This window comes from Coregonus lavaretus (assembly GCF_964263955.1).
Source record: "Coregonus lavaretus genome assembly, chromosome: 8".
Taxonomy (NCBI): domain Eukaryota; kingdom Metazoa; phylum Chordata; class Actinopteri; order Salmoniformes; family Salmonidae; genus Coregonus; species Coregonus lavaretus.
In genome coordinates this window covers 16,666,597-16,684,293 of record NC_139995.1, presented here as the reverse complement: position 1 = coordinate 16,684,293, position 17,697 = coordinate 16,666,597, and the positions used below count along the sequence as shown (strand labels likewise).

General features: G+C 46.3%; 1 protein-coding gene across 1 annotated transcript in view; it reads right to left on the bottom strand.

The window, feature by feature from the left end:
• The window catches only part of LOC311134159 (inositol 1,4,5-trisphosphate-gated calcium channel ITPR1-like), a gene marked incomplete at its 5' end in the record, with an annotated part of 152,309 nt that overhangs the window by 25,713 nt on the left and 108,899 nt on the right, over positions 1 to 17,697 (bottom strand). The window contains 6 exons of the mRNA XM_084167769.1: positions 6,737 to 6,859; positions 10,138 to 10,330; positions 10,972 to 11,070; positions 12,077 to 12,214; positions 12,328 to 12,423; positions 14,297 to 14,407. Of these exons, the coding sequence (XP_084023895.1) occupies positions 6,737 to 6,859; positions 10,138 to 10,330; positions 10,972 to 11,070; positions 12,077 to 12,214; positions 12,328 to 12,423; positions 14,297 to 14,407 (760 nt within the window). The remainder of the gene's footprint in view (positions 1 to 6,736; positions 6,860 to 10,137; positions 10,331 to 10,971; positions 11,071 to 12,076; positions 12,215 to 12,327; positions 12,424 to 14,296; positions 14,408 to 17,697) is intronic.

Genomic DNA, 17,697 nt, shown 5'->3' with positions numbered 1-17,697 from the left:
AATACCAGCAACAGTGTGTGAAAACCTTGTGAAGACTTACAGAAAACGTTTGACCTGTGTCATTGCCAACAAAGGGTATATAACAAAGTATTGAGAAACGTTTGTTCTTGACCAAATACTTATTTTCCACTATAATTTGCAAATAAATTCATTAAAAATCCTACAATGTGATTTTCTGGAATTCTTTTTCTCATTTTGTCTGTCATAGTTGACGTGTACCTATGATGAAAATTACAGGCCTCTCTCATCTTTTTAAGTGGGAGAACATGCACAATTGGTGGCTGACTAAATACTTTTTTTCCCCACTGTAGAAAGTGTGACATCAGAATGTTGTGGCTCAGTGAAGCTTTATAATGAGCTTACCTGGCACTAACTTCGTGGCTTAGTCCCAGCTCTGTTCTGTGCAACACAAGGACAAAGTCAGACGGTGAACTGTTTGTATGTGTGTGTGTGTGTGTGTGTGTGTGTGCGTGCGTACGTACATGTGTGCGTGTGTGTGTGTGTGTTCAGCTGAAAACGAGGTCAGTCGTCTTTGCCGGATTCACTTCCAGGCCCCAGCCAGAGGCGAGTTTAGAGCTTCCTCCCACTCCCTCCCTGTCTGCCCCCTCTCTTCTCCTCTCCGTGCAGAGATCACATGACAGGTGCTCGTTACATAACTGGGGCCGCTAAAAATACCCCTGGCTCCTGAGAAATTCATGAGGGATGGTCTGGGAGGGATCCCAGGTCCGCCGGCTGCCAGCACACCAGGGAGCTGGACTCCACAGCCAAGCCGCCACGGAGGTAGGAATGGACGTCACAGGACTCCTCTCCAAACCCCATTCCTTTCTCTCCAAAAAGTCCAAAAGATTCCACTACCACAGCACAGCAGGATGAGAGCAGGATGCAGCCATTGCTCAACTCCTCCTCTACACCCAGTGTCTGATATCAACAGATACCATGTCTTCCTGGGTTGAAAGGCCAAACAGGTAGGTCTGTGGGAACAGACTTCAAAGCAAATTCTCAGAGTGGACAAGAGAGGAGTTTAATATGTTAACATGGCTAAATTAGGCCAAAATACCCTCCCTCCCGACAGGCAACTGCTATGCCAGCCATGCCACACTGACCCACCTCCGGAAGAGTGGGGAGCCACAAAACATAGAGCTCAACCAGGTCCTCTCTAGACAAACACTTCCCTGGGAAGTCTAGAGCAGACTGGGACGAGCAGCACACTATGGAATGACTGCTAGGCTTTTTATGACTTGTTTTATAGGAGAGTGCATCAGCTGAGCTCTGGGCAAGGCTCAATACTGTAAAGTACAGGACCTTTAGAGAAGCCACCTCTCAGAGATACACACTGTCTTACAGGTGAGTCATTTCTCACTCCTAGCTATTCTTATTATTCCTACTTGTTTACCTAACTCTACACCTGCATACTGAATGCCCAAGTCTTTGCATGTATTTCTCATGCTCTCAAAAATGTCTTTCAATAAAAGCTTTGTTTAAAGTCGTAAAAGTCTACCAGGCCAATGAAGTTCACTTCCCTTTTACAAGCAGCTGGATTGAACATTAACAACGAGCAGCATCAGAGCTGGCATACATCCGGACAGACATTATTATGGACCAATTAATTGTATGTGCATTTAAGATTTACTACTGAGCAATAATGATTCGCAAGCCGAGCTTTTATGCACATGATGGCTGGCTACATCGTTAAGCCGACATAATTTCCCCCATTGCCCATGTCCTGAGCTGAACCCTACAGTCTGATGCTAATCTCTCTGAAGACACTGGAATCCACATGAATGTATTCTAGCTCTAAGCTAAAAGTGTTTTCGGTTCTCTCTCTCTCTCTGAGGAAGTTGAAAACAAAAGGGACTGCGCCGCTTGACCCCAGTCAGACAGAACAATGTAAAGTTTATGCGAGTCACAATGTGGGTCTTCTCTCTGCAACTCTGCCCTGGAACAATAAAGGCCTTAATGACTGGGGCTTTGCTTTACACATCACCACAGACTAACACTGCGGTCAGGCATGGCGAGGGAGACACAGAGAGAGAGAGAGAGAGAGAGAGAGAGAGAGAGAGAGAGAGAGAGAGAGAGAGAGAGAGAGAGAGAGAGAGAGAGAGAGAGAGAGAGAGAGAGAGAGAGAGATGGAGAGAGAGAGAGAGAGAGAGAGAGAGAGAGATGGAGAGAGAGAGCTGGAGAGAAAAGGCAGTTAAGTGAACATGTCTCTAAAATAACAACAATTTATTCAATACTTGATATTGCACAGGGGCAGCAGTTTCCCCCTGCACACTGGCATACAGTGAAGGTAAAATATAGGATTTAAAAGCTTGAATTCTAAGCTCCGCCCGGGCCAACCACTAGAGCAGCTCCTTTATGCCTTGTGAGTTTGCACAAGACCAATGTTCAACACCTAAGCCTGATGAGTGGCTATGTTCCTAAGGAAAGGTCAAATGTCACGGTCTGGGGCACAGTGAAATGCACTTCTCGCATCCTCTCTCCTCGTCTCCTTCTCAAAACATATTGGAGGAGAAGGTTAGAGGGGAGGGACCTCTGGCTTTCTCATCCAATGGGTTTTGAGAAGGAGAAACAGAGAGGATGCAATTGAGATCTTCCTCAATGAGCTACTTATATTGTGTATTCATTGTTTTCTTTATCTTTATTTCATTTACATTTTAGTCATTTAGCAGACGCTCTTATCCAGAGCGACTTACAGGAGCAATTAGGGTTAAGTGCCTTGCTCAAGGGCACATCGACAGATTTTTCACCTAGTCGGCTCCACAGATACATTGATTTTCAAGCACATTCAAATTTCTTCTGCTTTGTTGCTGCTTATCAAACAGTAGTTATTTGAAGAGAGGGAGTGTTGGGAATTCTGTAAGAGCTGACAGGGACACACCCCAGGCCTTATCGGGTAGGTGTCACTTTTCAGGGTAGCCCAAATAGCAGGGTAGCCCCCCCTGCGTTCAGGGCGTAATATTTCCTGCCAGGCTCAGGGTGACCAGACCACATGGAGGCACACACAGTAAACAAACACAGCACGAATTACCAATTTTATAATATTATAATACAATTATTATTACCATTAGTGTTTATCCTGCTACCTGCCACTTTAACCCGTTTACATGTACATTCCTTCCTCAATCCCTCCAGTACCCCTGCATATTGTAAAAACGATCCTGGCACTGCACTGACCTTAATATAAGACCTGTATATAAGACCTGTACATAAGACCTGTATATACAGTGGGGGAAAAAAATATTTAGTCAGCCACCAATTGTGCAAGTTCTCCCACTTAAAAAGATGAGAGAGGCCTGAAATTTGCATCATAGGTACACGTCAACTATGACAGACAAATTGAGGAAAAAAATCCAGAAAATCACATTGTAGGATTTTTAATGAATTTATTTGCAAATTATGGTGGAAAATAAGTATTTGGTCACCTACAAACAAGCAATATTTCTGGCTCTCACATACCTGTAACTTCTTCTTTAAGAGGCTCCTCTGTCCTCCACTCGTTACCTGTATTAATGGCACATGTTTGAACTTGTTATCAATATAAAAGACACCTGTCCACAACCTCAAACAGTCACACTCCAAACTACACTATGGCCAAGACCAAAGACCTGTCAAAGGACACCAGAAACAAAATTGTAGACCTGCACCAGGCTGGGAAGACTGAATCTGCAATAGGTAAGCAGCTTGGTTTGAAGAAATCTACTGTGGGAGCAATTATTAGGAAATGGAAGACATACAAGACCACTGATAATCTCCCTCGATCTGGGGCTCCACGCAAGATCTCACCCCGTGGGGTCAAAATGATCACAAGAACGGTGAGCAAAAATTCCAGAACCACACGGGGGGACCTAGTGAATGACCTGCAGAGAGCTGGGACCAAAGTAACAAAGCCTACCATCAGTAACACACTACGCCGCCAGGGACTCAAATCCTGCAGTGCCAGATGTGTCCCCCTGCTTAAGCCAGTACATGTCCAGGCCCGTCTGAAGTTTGCTAGAGTGCATTTGGATGATCCAGAAGAGGATTGGGAGAATGTCATATGGTCAGATGAAACCAAAATAGAACTTTTTGGTAAAAACTCAACTCGTCGTGTTTGGAGGACAAAGAATGCTGAGTTGCATCCAAAGAACACCACACCTACTGTGAAGCATGGGGGTGGAAACATCATGCTTTGGGGCTGTTATTCTGCAAAGGGACCAGGACGACTGATCCGTGTAAAGGAAAGAATGAATGGGGCCATGTATCGTGAGATTTTGAGTGAAAACCTCCTTCCATCAGCAAGGGCATTGAAGATGAAACGTGGCTGGGTCTTTCAGCATGACAATGATCCCAAACACACCGCCCGGGCAACGAAGGAGTGGCTTCGTAAGAAGCATCCTGGAGTGGCCTAGCCAGTCTCCAGATCTCAACCCCATAGAAAATCTTTGGAGGGAGTTGAAAGTCTGTGTTGCCCCTAAACAGCCCCAAAACATCATTGCTCTAGAGGAGATCTGCATGGAGAAATGGGCCAACAGTGTGTGAAAACCTTGTGAAGACTTACAGAAAACGTTTGACCTGTGTCATTGCCAACAAAGGGTATATAACAAAGTATTGAGAAACTTTTGTTATTGACCAAATACTTATTTTCCACCATAATCTGCAAATAAATTCATAAAAAATCCTACAATGTGATTTTCTGGATTTTTTTTCTCATTTTGTCTGTCATAGTTGACGTGTACCTATGATGAAAATTACAGGCCTCTCTCATCTTTTTAAGTGGGAGAACTTGCACAATTGGTGGCTGACTAAATACTTTTTTCCCCCACTGTAACTGCATTCTCGTGTTTTTCTTTTTTTCTTCTGTTACATTTCATATGTTTTATTTCTTATCTACACTACCGTTCAAAGGTTTGGGGAAAAGGCGCCTCACAGGTCCTCAACTGGCAGCTTCATTAAATAGTACCCGCAAAACACCAGTCTCAACGTCAACAGTGACGAGGCGACACCGGGATGCTGACCTTCTAGGCAGAGTTGCAAAGAAAAAGCCATATCTCAGACTGGCCAATAAAAAGAAAATATTAAGTTTGGCAGTCTGAGATATGGCTTTTTCTTTGCAACTCTGCCAAGAAGGTCAGCATCCAGGAGTCGCCTCGTCACTGTTGACGTTGAGACTGGTGTTTTGCGGGTACTATTTAATGAAGCTGCCAGTTGAGGACCTGTGAGGCGCCTTTCTCAAACTAGACACTCTAATGTATTTGTCCTCTTGCTCAGTTGTGCACCGGGGCCTCCCACTCCTCTTTCTATTCTGGTTAGAGCCAGTTTGCGCTGTTCTGTGAAGGGAGTAGTACACAACGTTGTACGAGATCTTCAGTTTCTTGGCAATTTCTCGTATGGAATAGCCTTCATTTCTCAGAACAAGAATAGACTGACGAGTTTCAGAAGAAAGTAATTTGTTTCTGGCCATTTTGAGCCTGTAATCGAACCCACAATTGCTGATGCTCCAGACACTCAACTAGTCTCAAGAAGGCCAGTTTTATTGCTTCTTTAATCAGCACAACAGTTTTCAGCTGTGCTAACATAATTGCAAAAGGGTTTTCTAATGATCAATTAGCCTTTTAAAATGATCAATTTGGATTAGCAAACACAACATGCCATTGGAACACAGGACTGATGGTTGCTGATAATGGACCTGTGTACGCCTATGTAGATATTCCATTAAAAATCTGCCATTTACAACATTAACAATGTCTACAATGTATTTCTGATCAATTTGATGTTATTTTAATGGACAAAACAATTGCTTTTCTTTCGAAAAAGGACATTTCTAAGTGACCCCAAACTTTTGAATGGTAGTGTATATTACTACCTTTATTGCACATTATTGGGAAAGAGCTCACAAGTTAAGCATTTCACTGTACTGTTTTACACCTGCTGTATTCTGTGCATGTGACAATAAAATGTGAAACTTGAGAGACAGAGACATGGCAATGGATCCTGACTGCAGACTCGTCAGCATCAGAGTGAAGACAGGAGTCTGGTAACAGGTTAATTAAGTTAATGTGTGTGTGTGTATGTTTAGCTCAAACCCCATATCAATAATCAGGTCAGGGCCTGATTCAGAGGACCTGACATTAATAAGTGATGCCAGTGATCGAGGTTTACATAAGTTAGAATGGTGTGATGCTACACCAAAACCACAGGCATGAGACAGGAATCCAGCCTTGTATCACAGATCAGAGGTAAAGGTTACCTTCATAAATGTATGAAAGGAATTGTTTTTAATATCCAAATAATTATTTCAAAGACATTGTGTGGAGTAGGTAGTCACATAACCTTGATTCACTCATAATAGAGTTTTATAAACATGCTTGTTTCAAACTGTAAGCTAAGTCATCCTGAGCGTGACTAAATAAGCATAAATTACTGTTGAAATGTACCGTTTGGCAAAGTGAAATCACAATATTTTCAGAGAACAGTTTGAAAACAGTGGTGACCCAGTTCACGCTCCATTCACCTTCCCAAACAGTGTTTGTGTGTAATGTGCGTTGTAATGCAGTTCCCCTGCTTTAATGGTATGTGCTTGACATTCGCTCCAATATCCAGTTTGGTAACAGTCACACTTGTAGAATTAAACAGAGAACCTCTAGCTACACATACAGAGATCAGCCATCGTTTGGCACAGATACCCTGCATATTATTTAGCTGAGCGAGAGAGCGATTGAGGAGGTAGGGGAGAAGGAGGAGGAGAGAACTCACTGACCTCCGCGGATTCCTTCCAGAGGGTAGAAGAAGGCCACCAGCAGGTTCATGAGCACGGCCAGGTTGAAGGAGATGCTGCTCCAGAAGGACATGTTGCGGGAGCACCAGTACAGAATGGGCTGGGCTGGAGAGGGGACGAAGAGGGCCAACACACACGGTCAATACATAGTCAATAGGACCACCTCTACACCAGAAAACAACGCAGTGCATTCACTACTACAACTACACCACCATCACAATACCGCTGCACTCGCCAAACTTATACAAGATTCACAGAACACATCACAGGAGATGCACATACAGTATCTATGGCACATGTAAACACATTTGACAAAGCATTCATTGGAGGATTGTCCACTTACGCACTTTGAGATTATTCTGAATAATGAAAAGCACTTTACAAATGTAATAAATTATTATTATTATTATTATTATTATTATTATTATTATTATTATTATTTTGCACAATGCAGAGGTTCTTAAAGGGATACTTCCGGAGTCAGATGAACTCGTGGATAACATTTTTATGTCTCTGCGTGCAGTTTGAAGGAAGTTGCTAACTAGCGCTAGCACAACTGCTAACTAGTGTTAGTACAATGACTGGAAGTCTATGGTATCTGCTAGTAGATACCCATAGACTTCCAGTCGTCATTGCGCAAACACTAGTTACCATTTGCTCACGAAACTACCTCCAACTTCCCTTCATACTGGACACAGAGACATACAAATGATATCTACAAGTTTACCTGACTCTGGGGGAAATCCCAAAGTATCCCTTTTTTTTCTCCCTAATTCTGATCTTGTCTCATCGCTGCAACTCCCCAACGGGCTCGGGAGGCGAAGGTCGAGTCATGCGTCCTCCGAAACATGACCCGCCAAACCGCGCTTCTTAACACCCACCCGCTTCACCCGGAAGCCAGCCGCACCAATGTGTCGGAGGAAACACTGTTCAACTAACGGCCAAGGTCAGCCTGCAGGCGCCCGGCCCGCCACAAGGAGTCGGTAGAGCGCGATGAGCGAAGTAATGCCCCCCCCCCCCCAGCCAAACCCTCACGATGCTGGGCCAAATGTGCGCCGCCCTATGGGACTCCCGATCACGGACGGTTGTGATACAGCCCGGGATCGAACCCGGGTCTGTAGTGATGCCTCTAGCACTGCGATGCAGTGCATTAGACATTTTTAACAATCACAATTGCATCTAGAGCTAAATCTCAAATATAAGACATATACCACTAGGGGTTAGAATTATGTCTAGTATGACATTTTTTAAAGGGGGGAAGGGGTGGCAATTTTGTATTTGGTTACAGTTGTATGAAGGTTACTGTTAGCTGGTACCAAAACATCATGGGTGATTGGGCGATTCACTTATCAGTTTTTCTCGCAGCAAATAATACACCCCAGTGGCACAGGTCTTCACTATCCTGCAACTGTTCCAGGAAATGACTGAAGTGTTTGCGTTGTTTGTGTCAGCTGAAGCATTCAACCCAATAGGGGTGCACATTTTGGTTTTTGCACTAGACAGTTGATTCAAATAATCAAAGTGTGATGATGATAGTACATAGAACTACATACAATGGTTACATAAGCTAACACATTTTCACACCAGAGCAGTTTTTCAAACTGAGGGTTAGTTCTACATTAAACTAGAATTACGTCCAGGCTAAGGTTCACAATCTGTTTATTTTCAAACAGCGTAAGGGTAGGGTCAGATAGGCAATTTGCAAGGGTCAAATACACACTAAACAGCAAAGCAAAAACTTCACCTAAACATCGAAAGGGTGCAAAGCCAATTAGCATGCTTTTTTGGTGTACATAAATACTACGGGCTGATTTTGGAGTGTGTTCAGTACTGTCCAGCCCTTGACCCAAGGATTTGAACATCCAACTTGGACACTCATGACCGCCAACCACTTCCCCGGCCAACATAAGCCACGCTCGCCTCGCCTTCTGCCCACATGGTCTTTGCTCAGAGAGTCGGTCGGTTGCGTGGCCGCTGCTATTTTGGAGGCAGCTTTTTCATTTGAAAAGAGGAACTGAGGGTGGGGCCTTTTATAAACAGAAGCCACCGCACTCATGACTTGAGATTAGCACTAACGGAACAACATGGCCTCTCAGTCCCTGTGCTGCTGTTTCATTCAGATAAGACAGAGGCGTGTGTCACGTGTGTCAGAGTGCAGACCCTTCCTACAGTACAGGGCTCACAGAGGGACAGACAGGCAGAAACACGCTCCCATTGAGGAAACAAAGAGTGCAGTCATACAGCGATCACAGCCTGAGAGGGGGGATGGAGGAATCAGGAACTAGGCATCAGTAGGGAGACGCCCTACTGAATGTGTAACATGGGGGATGTTTGGCGGGTGGACTTGGGATGAGGGCATCAACAATCACACCAAGAGTTACTGTAGGACTTTTTTTCCCCTTTTTTTAACCTCCCTTGAGGCTTAGGGTGTTATACTGTCTGCAAACAGATTCTGATAACGCTAATCTTATTCTCTAAATGTCTAACCCTCTACCTCCACAAAAAATCCTTTCTTCTCACTCTATTGAATCACTCTATCCCCCAGTCCCTCTCATGGCATCTGGATCCCATTCATCAAGTAGGCCTAATCTGGTCCTGTCCTCCACCACACTCTCCAGCAGTCCTATAGATGGCTCATGCCAGGGGACTTCCTGATCGCTCTCAGTCTGTGCTGCCTCAACCCTTGTGGGCCTGGGGCTAGCAGTTGTGTCTGAAGGGAGTATTGACTGCTGCTGTACTGATGGTCTGCTGGATCCTGGACTGACTCTCCATGGAAGAGACCCACCCAGACTGACCTCCAATCCCATTACACCCTATTCTCAGAGCAGCTCAGCCTCTTGTCTAGCTATCTATTCTCTCCCTCCGAGACAGGGCCATGGCATGTACTCAGTGTAGTAAACAATCCAAATATATCCCATGTGATTATGTGTGGGAACATAAACAAATGTACAGTACTGTAGCTGCTTGTGAAAACAGTGGTATGTGTGGGGCGTGAACATGTGTCAATCAAGAATTTCACAATTCTTTATGAGACCTGGCAGTAAGTCACACCCACATTCTCAACAATTCCCCCTCTGTCATGTAAACATTTCACTCCAACCTTACACTGTAAATATCTTAGCCTTTATCCACTTTATGTTAGCTGCTCTAACTTAATGTACAACCTTTACATGCCCTCTCCCCTCCCTCCCTTCCCTCCAGGGTTCAGGGTGGGTCTCTGGCCCAGGCAGGGAGAACCCGACCCAGCCTGGGGTGTCTCCTGAGGGACCCGGAGGGGTCAGGGAGGGCTGAGGGCATGTAAAGCAGGTACCTAGTATAGAGAGGTAGGGAGAGGGACGCACAGGGAACCGTGTTTGCGTTACCAGTGGTTGGCTCTTGAGTACCTCGCAGCTTCTTCTGCCAGTTCATCTCGTTGAAGAGGTCCTCGGAGCGCAGGAAGAAGTCGTTGATCTTGCTGCCCTGCTCATCGCGCTCCGTGGTGTAGTACACCCGCAGCTTTGACTCGTTGGTGAGGAACTCACAGATGTTGGGCACGGGGAAGACTATCTGCTCCATGGTGCGATCCAGCCGCACAATCTGGACACAACCACATGCAGCCAACGCTGCCTGTCACAGACCTTCTCTCTCAGGGGGGGTACGGGCAACTCTAGGCCCTGTATTGGGTAGGCCCCAAACTTTATGGTTAGATAGTGGCATGTCGGTTCCTATTCTTCCCCTTGGAAAAATGGCTAATACATTTTCTGGCTATAATAATGTTATACACTTGAAGAGGAGTAGAGAGTGTGTATAAGTGGCTGTGTGTATAAAAGCACTGTGCAACACCTTACACTAATTTGATAAGCTCTTCCTCATTTGAGGTTTTGTGCATTGTCAACAGACAGCATTCTTTCCCCTTGCTGAGCACACAGTGGAACACGTGCAAACATACCAAAGCTGCTAGTCATATTCATATGCTAACAAAATACTGACAGTATGAAAATTAGGCCAAGAAAAATAACATGACTGTCACATGAGTAGGGTAACAAAAGTCAAAACATATTTTTGCCAGAATACATGTTGCAATCCACCATAGTGAACACAGGGGTAATAAAACGGAAAATCACATAGTAAAAACACAGTGGACAAAATGCATCTTCAATTTCAGTGCAGGGAGAGGACACTGGCAGTGGCAGAGCCACAATGGCTGACTCTCCTGAATCATGAGTAAAATGACTGACCTCAATCTGAGCTGTGTGCTTGGCATAGAACTCCAGGGCTTCATCTCCCTCCCCATAGGTCTTCAACATAGCCTGCAGCTCCTTGTTGTGGCGGGCCAACTGAAACAACAACATTGTATGAATGTACCTATGTCGTCAGTACCACATTATAGTTGTGAATTTTCATTGTACATTGGTCAAAATTGACGATCAGGGTTTTCTAAGTCACCAACTTCATGGAACGTGTTAGGTGTGTGTACAGGTGACTGACACTGACATTACATTTACATTTTAGTCATTTAGCAGACGCTCTTATCCAGAGCGACTTACAGTTATTGAGAGCATACATTATTATTTATTATTATTATTATTATTATATATATTTTTTAAAATCATACTGGCCCCCCGTGGGAATTGAACCCACAACCCTGGCGTTGCAAACGCCATGCTCTACCAACTGAGCTACATCCCTGCCGGCCTTTCCCTCCCCTACCCTGGACGACGCTGGGCCGGTCGCGGTCGGTTACGACAGAGCCTGGATTCGAACCAGGATCTCTAGTGGCACAGCTAGCACTGCGATGCAGATAAGTGGAGTGTCTGACAGTACATGCCACTGTTTGTCTTTGTGCTCCAAGTACAGGATGCAGACTCTGTTCAGTGTTCACCCACTAGCCTGCAGGGCATCATGACTTGGGATCAACATTTTCACCTACATAACTGAAACTGTCGGTGTTGTTCACCCACATAACTACGTGAATAGACACAGTCGTGCATAGAGCTGTATTGATCTGTATTGTGCCTTAGGGGGGTTACGGTGGAAGCAAGGAGGGTAGTGCTCTGATGTAATATGCCTATAGGTTGTTTAGCTGTTACAGGGGTAAAGGAAAGGAAAGGGGGATACCTAGTCAGTTGTACAACTGAATGCATTCAACTGAAATGTGTCTTCCTCATTTAACCCAACCCCTCTGAATCGGGCTGCCTTAATCGACATCCACGTCATCGGAGCCCGGGGAACAGTGGGTTAACTGCCTTACTCAGGGGCAGAATGACAGATTTTTTACCTTGTCAGCTTGGGTACTGTATGGGGGTGTAAAGTTGCATGCAGCCAGTCAGTGATCTGCAGTACCTGATGAGCCAGGATGTAGATGTTATGGCCCACGTTTCTTGGAGAGGCTGCATGCTCTTCCTCACCATCTTCATCTTCCTCAGCAGGCTCCTCTGGCTCCACCTCCCCTTGCATGTAGGCCTTCTTTATCACCTCCACCTGCACATGAACGTCACAAACCAGACCGTCAGATAACTTCGCCTTAACATTGTCCTCTGTGCCATGCTGTGCTGCATGTGCATCTGGCAACCAACACTGTATATGCCACTCACCAGTTCTTTGGGCCTCATGTTGTATAGTATCCTCTCTGCGTTCTCACTGTCATGGCGACTCTCCATGATGGCCAAGAGGAGCTTGGAGGCATTATTCTGGAACAGAAAGAGAGAGGGGCAAGGGAGACAGAACATCAGGAGTATGGATAACATTCAGGTTGTCATGAGTACTGAAGGTAAAAAAATGCATTGAAACGAAGACTTAAGCCTACTAGAAAGTGTGTGCCCTCAGGCCCAGAGGGAAGCAAAGGTTATTCCGCTACCTAAGAATAGTAATGCCCCCTTTACTGGCTCAAATAGCCTACCAATCAGCCTGTTACCAACCCTTAGTAAACTTTTGGAAAAAATGGTGTTTGACCAGATACAATGCTATTTTACAGTAAACAAATTGACAACAGACTTTCAGCACGCTTATAGGGAAGGACATTCTACAAGCACAGCACTTACACAAATTACTGATGATTGGCTGAGAGAAATTGATGATAAAAATATTTGGGGGGCTGTTTTGTGAGAATTCAGTGCGGCTTTTGACATTATCGATCATAGTCTGCTGCTGGAAAAACGTATGTGTTATGGCTTTACACCCCCTGCTATATTGTGGATAAAGAGTTACCTGTCTAACAGAACACAGAGGGTATTCTTTAATGGAAGCCTCTCCAACACAATCCAGGTAGAATCAGGAATTCCTCAGGGCAGCTGTCTAGGCCCCTTACTTTTATCAATCTTTACTAACAACATGCCACTGGCTTTGAGTAAAGCCAGTGTGTCTATGTATGCAGATGACTCAACACTATACACGTCAGCTACTACAGCAACTGAAAAGACTGCAACACTTAACAAAGAGCTGCAGTTAGTTTCCGAATGGGTGGCAAGGAATATGTTAGTGCTAACTATTTCAAAAACGAAAAGCATTGTATTCGAGACAAATCATTCACTAAACCCTATACCTCAACTATATCTTGTAATAAATAATGTAGAAATTGAGCAAGTTGAGGTGACTAAACTGCTTGGAGTAACCCTGGATTGTAAACTGTCATGGTGAAAACATATTGATACAACAGTAGCTAAGATGGGGAGAAGTCTTTCCATAATAAAGCGCTACTCTGCCTTTTTAACAGCACTATCAACAAGGCAGGTCCTTACAGGCCCTAGTTTTGTCGCACCTGGACTACTGTTCAGTCGTGTGGTCAGGTGCCACAAAGAGGGACTTAGGAAAATTGCAATTGGCTCAGAACAGGGCAGCACGGCTGGCCCTTGGATGTACACAGAGAGCTAACATTAATAATATGTCAATCTCTCCTGGCTCAAAGTGGAGGAGAGATTGACTTCATCACTACTTGTATTTGTGAGAGGTATTGACATGTTGAATGAACCGAGCTGTCTGTTTGAACTACTGGCACACAGCTGGGACACCCATGCATACCCCACAAGACATGCCACCAGAGGTTTCTTCACAGTCCCCAAGTCCAGAACAGGCTATGGGAGGCGCACAGTACTACATAGAGCCATGACTACATGAAACTCTATTCCACATCAAGTAACTCAAGCAAGCAGTAAAATTTAATTTAAAAAACTGATAAAAATACACTTTAGGAAACAGAGGGGACTGTGAAGCAACACAAACATAGGCACAGACACATGCATACACACACACAATAACATACGCACTATACACATACGTACACATGGATTTTGTGTTGTAGATTTGTGGTAGTAGAGTAGGGGCCTGAGGGCTCACACTTAATGTGTTGTGAAATCTGTTGTGAATGTATTGTAATGTTTTAGAATTGTATAACTGCCTTAATTTTGCTGGACCCCAGGAAGAGTAGCTGCTGCCTTGGCAGCAGCTAAGTGGGATCCATAATAAATACAAATACAAATACAGAACAAAGAAATATGCCAAATGGATAATGAAGGAAAACGATATAGGGTGCAACATGACTACTAAACCAAGACAGGGTGTCCTTACCTTGAGCTCCAGCACCAGGTCCATCCTCTTCTTGCCCAGGGGGTTGATGTCGTTGAGGATCAGAGCAATGATGATGTCGATACCGTTGCATTCATGAGTGGCGATGCAGTTCTGACAGAGAAACATACATACAGGAAACGTTTGAATCCCTCTCTGGGACTGATGTGACATTGTGTTGATGGTTGAGTCAAAATATTGGCAGATTTACCAGAAAACAATATTACAAAGGGTTTAGTTTAGTCTAACATGATCCTGCAAAGAAAAGCCATGCAAGGAAAGCCTTCTAGAAGTATGCAGCTGTGTACTGGGACCTAGCTGGGCTTGTAAAGAGAATGTAAAAGCCAAATAAAGCACTGCCAAATAAGACCAACCCTGCAATTACTGAAATAGAACCATCAGTTATATGCAATCACTGGGTAATTTGACTACAACGTTTCATGATACTGCATGTGTCACACCCTGATCAGTTTCACCTGTCTTTGTGATTGTCTCTACCCCCCTCCAGGTGTGGCCCATCTTCCCCATTATCCCCAGTGTATATATACCTGTGTTTATCTGTTGCCAGTTCGTTTTGTATCGTCAAGCCTACCATCGTTTTCCCCCTTGCTCCTGTCTTTCTCAAGTGCCTGTTTTCTAGTTTTGACCATTCTGCCTGCCCTAACCCTGAGCCTGCCTACCGTTCTGTCCCTTTTGGACTCTGATCTGGATTACTGACCTCTGCCTGCCCTTGACCTGTCGTTTGCCTGCCCCCTGTTTTTGTAATAAATGTTTGTTACTTCGACACTGTCTGCATCTGGGTCTTCTCCTGAAACGTGATAGTAAGAACTGGCCATGACTGAGCCAGCAGACTCGGACCAGGTCCACAACGTCATCTCCTCCCAAGGAGCCACCATTGGAAGGAACGAGGAGTTTCTTCATGGTCTCATGGAAGGGTTCCAGACCTTGGCCAAACGCCTTGACCGAGTGTTTAACACATTGCTGGAGCAATTCCGCGGGTTGTCTGTTAGGCAGCCTACCATGATTGTAACCTCCCAGCCCCTCAGTAACCCGGCTGTTAGCAGCGTGCTCTCCCCAGCCACCCTGGTTTCCCGAGAACCCTGCTTACCTCCCACGGAACACTTCGCTGGAGAGTCGGGAACCTGTCGGGCATTTCTCGCTCAGTGTTCGCTCATCATCGAGCTGCAGCCCTCCTCCTTCCCCTCGGACAGCTCTAAGATAGCGTACCTCATCAGGTTGATGTCCGGGAGGGCTCTCGCCTGGGCTACGGAAGTGTGGGAACAACAGTCGGCCGTATGCTTCAGTCTGGAGGAGTTCATGCAGGAGGTAAAGAAGGTTTTCGACGCTCCATTGTCAGGGAGTGTTACTCCGGGCAGCCAATGCAGTGTATTTCCGCACGTTGGCAGCTGAGTGTGCCTGGAACCCGGAAGCGCTGTTCGACATGTTCCTGCACGGAGTATCAGAGGAAGTAAAGGACGAGCTTGCAGCCCGGGAACTACCGACGGATATCAACTCGCTCATCACCTTGACCATTCGGATCGATGGGCGACTTTGGGAACGAAGGAAGGAGAGGAAGTCCGATTCCAATCGCACCCCCCCCCCCCCAACCAGGATTCCACTTCACCTCCGAGGAATCCCAGAAGTCCCCGATAGCTCAGTTGCAGAGAGAACCCAATGCTACCCGAGTTCCCTCGAGAGTCTCCGAAGTCTGCCGATTCACCTCTTCCCGAGCTGATGCAACTAGGCAGAACTAGGCTGTCTCCAGCTGAACAGCAAGAGTTGCCTGTATTGCGGAACAACTGGTCATTTTGTGACCACCTGTCCACGAAAAGACCAGGCTCACCGTAAAAGCGAGTACTCTGGTGGGTCATACGGATAACTTTTCCTCTCCCCTTACTCGCACCCCCTTTCATGCCATCTTGCTGTGGGGGAACCAGTCGAAATCTCTCTGTGTACTCATCGACTCTGGGGCCGATGAGAGCTTTATGGATGCTACCCTGGCAACCGAGCTGGGCATCCCCACTCAGCCCCTCTCCATTCCCATGGACGTTAGCGCGCTGGACGGGCGCTCTATAGGCCGGGTCACCCACAATACCACCCTTATCAAACTATGAGTATCAGGGAACCACAGCGAGAAGATCCATTTCCTGCTAGTTAAGTCTCCTCAGATTCCCGTGGTATTGGGTTTCTCTTGGCTCCAGCTACACAACCCCTTTATTGACTGGTCAACTGGTACCGTCATGGGCTGGAGCCCGTTCTGCCAGGCTCATTGCCTGAAGTCAGCGCAGCCTGCCCCGGGACGTCTTCCTGGGGGCTCGGAAGTTGCCTCGGACCTCTCCGCCAGGACCTCCGGGAGGTTTTCAGTAAGGCCCGGGCCACTTTGCTTCCGCCGCACTGACCCTACGACTGCAGAATCAACTTTCTCCCAGGCACCACTCCGCCTCGGGGACGAAATGACATCACGGTGAAGAACCGCTACCCACTACCACTCATCTCCTCGGCCTTTGAGCTGCTCCAGTGGGCCAACGTGTTCTCCAAGCTGGACCTACGGAACGCCTGCCACCTGGTGCGGATTTGGGAGGGGGACGAGTGGAAGACTGCCTTCAACACAGCCAGCGGTCACTACGAGTATCTGGTCATGCCATTTGGCCTTACCAATGTTCCAGCTGTGTTCCAGGTCCTGGTTAAGGATGTTCTCCGCGACATGTTGAACTGGTTCGTCTTCGTCTACCTCGATGAGATCCTTGTCATCTCCCGCTCCACCCAAGAACACATGCTCCACGTCCGACAGGTCCTCCAACGCCTCCTGGAGAACCAGCTTTTTGTGAAACCGGAGAAATACGAATTCCATCGCTCTACCATCCCCTTCCTGGGCTACATCATCGCTGCAGGGAGTGTACAGGTGGATCCCGGGAACGTGAGAGCGGTGGTGGATTGGCCCCAGCCTACGTCCAGAGTGCAGCTGCAATGTTTCCTGGGATTCGCCAACTTTTATTGCCGCTTTATCCGGGGTTACATCACCCTGGCTTCCCCCCTGTCTGCACTCACCTCTCCCAAGGTTCCGTTCACATGGTCCCCAGCTGCTGACCGGGCGTTCTGGGACCTCAAACACTGTTTCACCACTGCTCCCATCTTGGTTCATCCTGACCCGTCCCGTCAGTTCGTGGTGGAGGCCGATGCTTCGGATGTCAGAGTGGGGCGGTCCTGTCCCAGCGTTCCGCCCTGGACCTCAAGTTACATCCCTGCACCTTCTTCTCCCATTGCCTCAACACCACGGAGAGGAATTAAGATGTGGGGAATCGTGAGCTTCTCGTGGTGAAGATGGCATTGGAGGTGTGAAGGCACTGGCTGGAGGGGCCAGAACATCCATTCATTGTGTGGACAGACCACAAGGACATGGAATA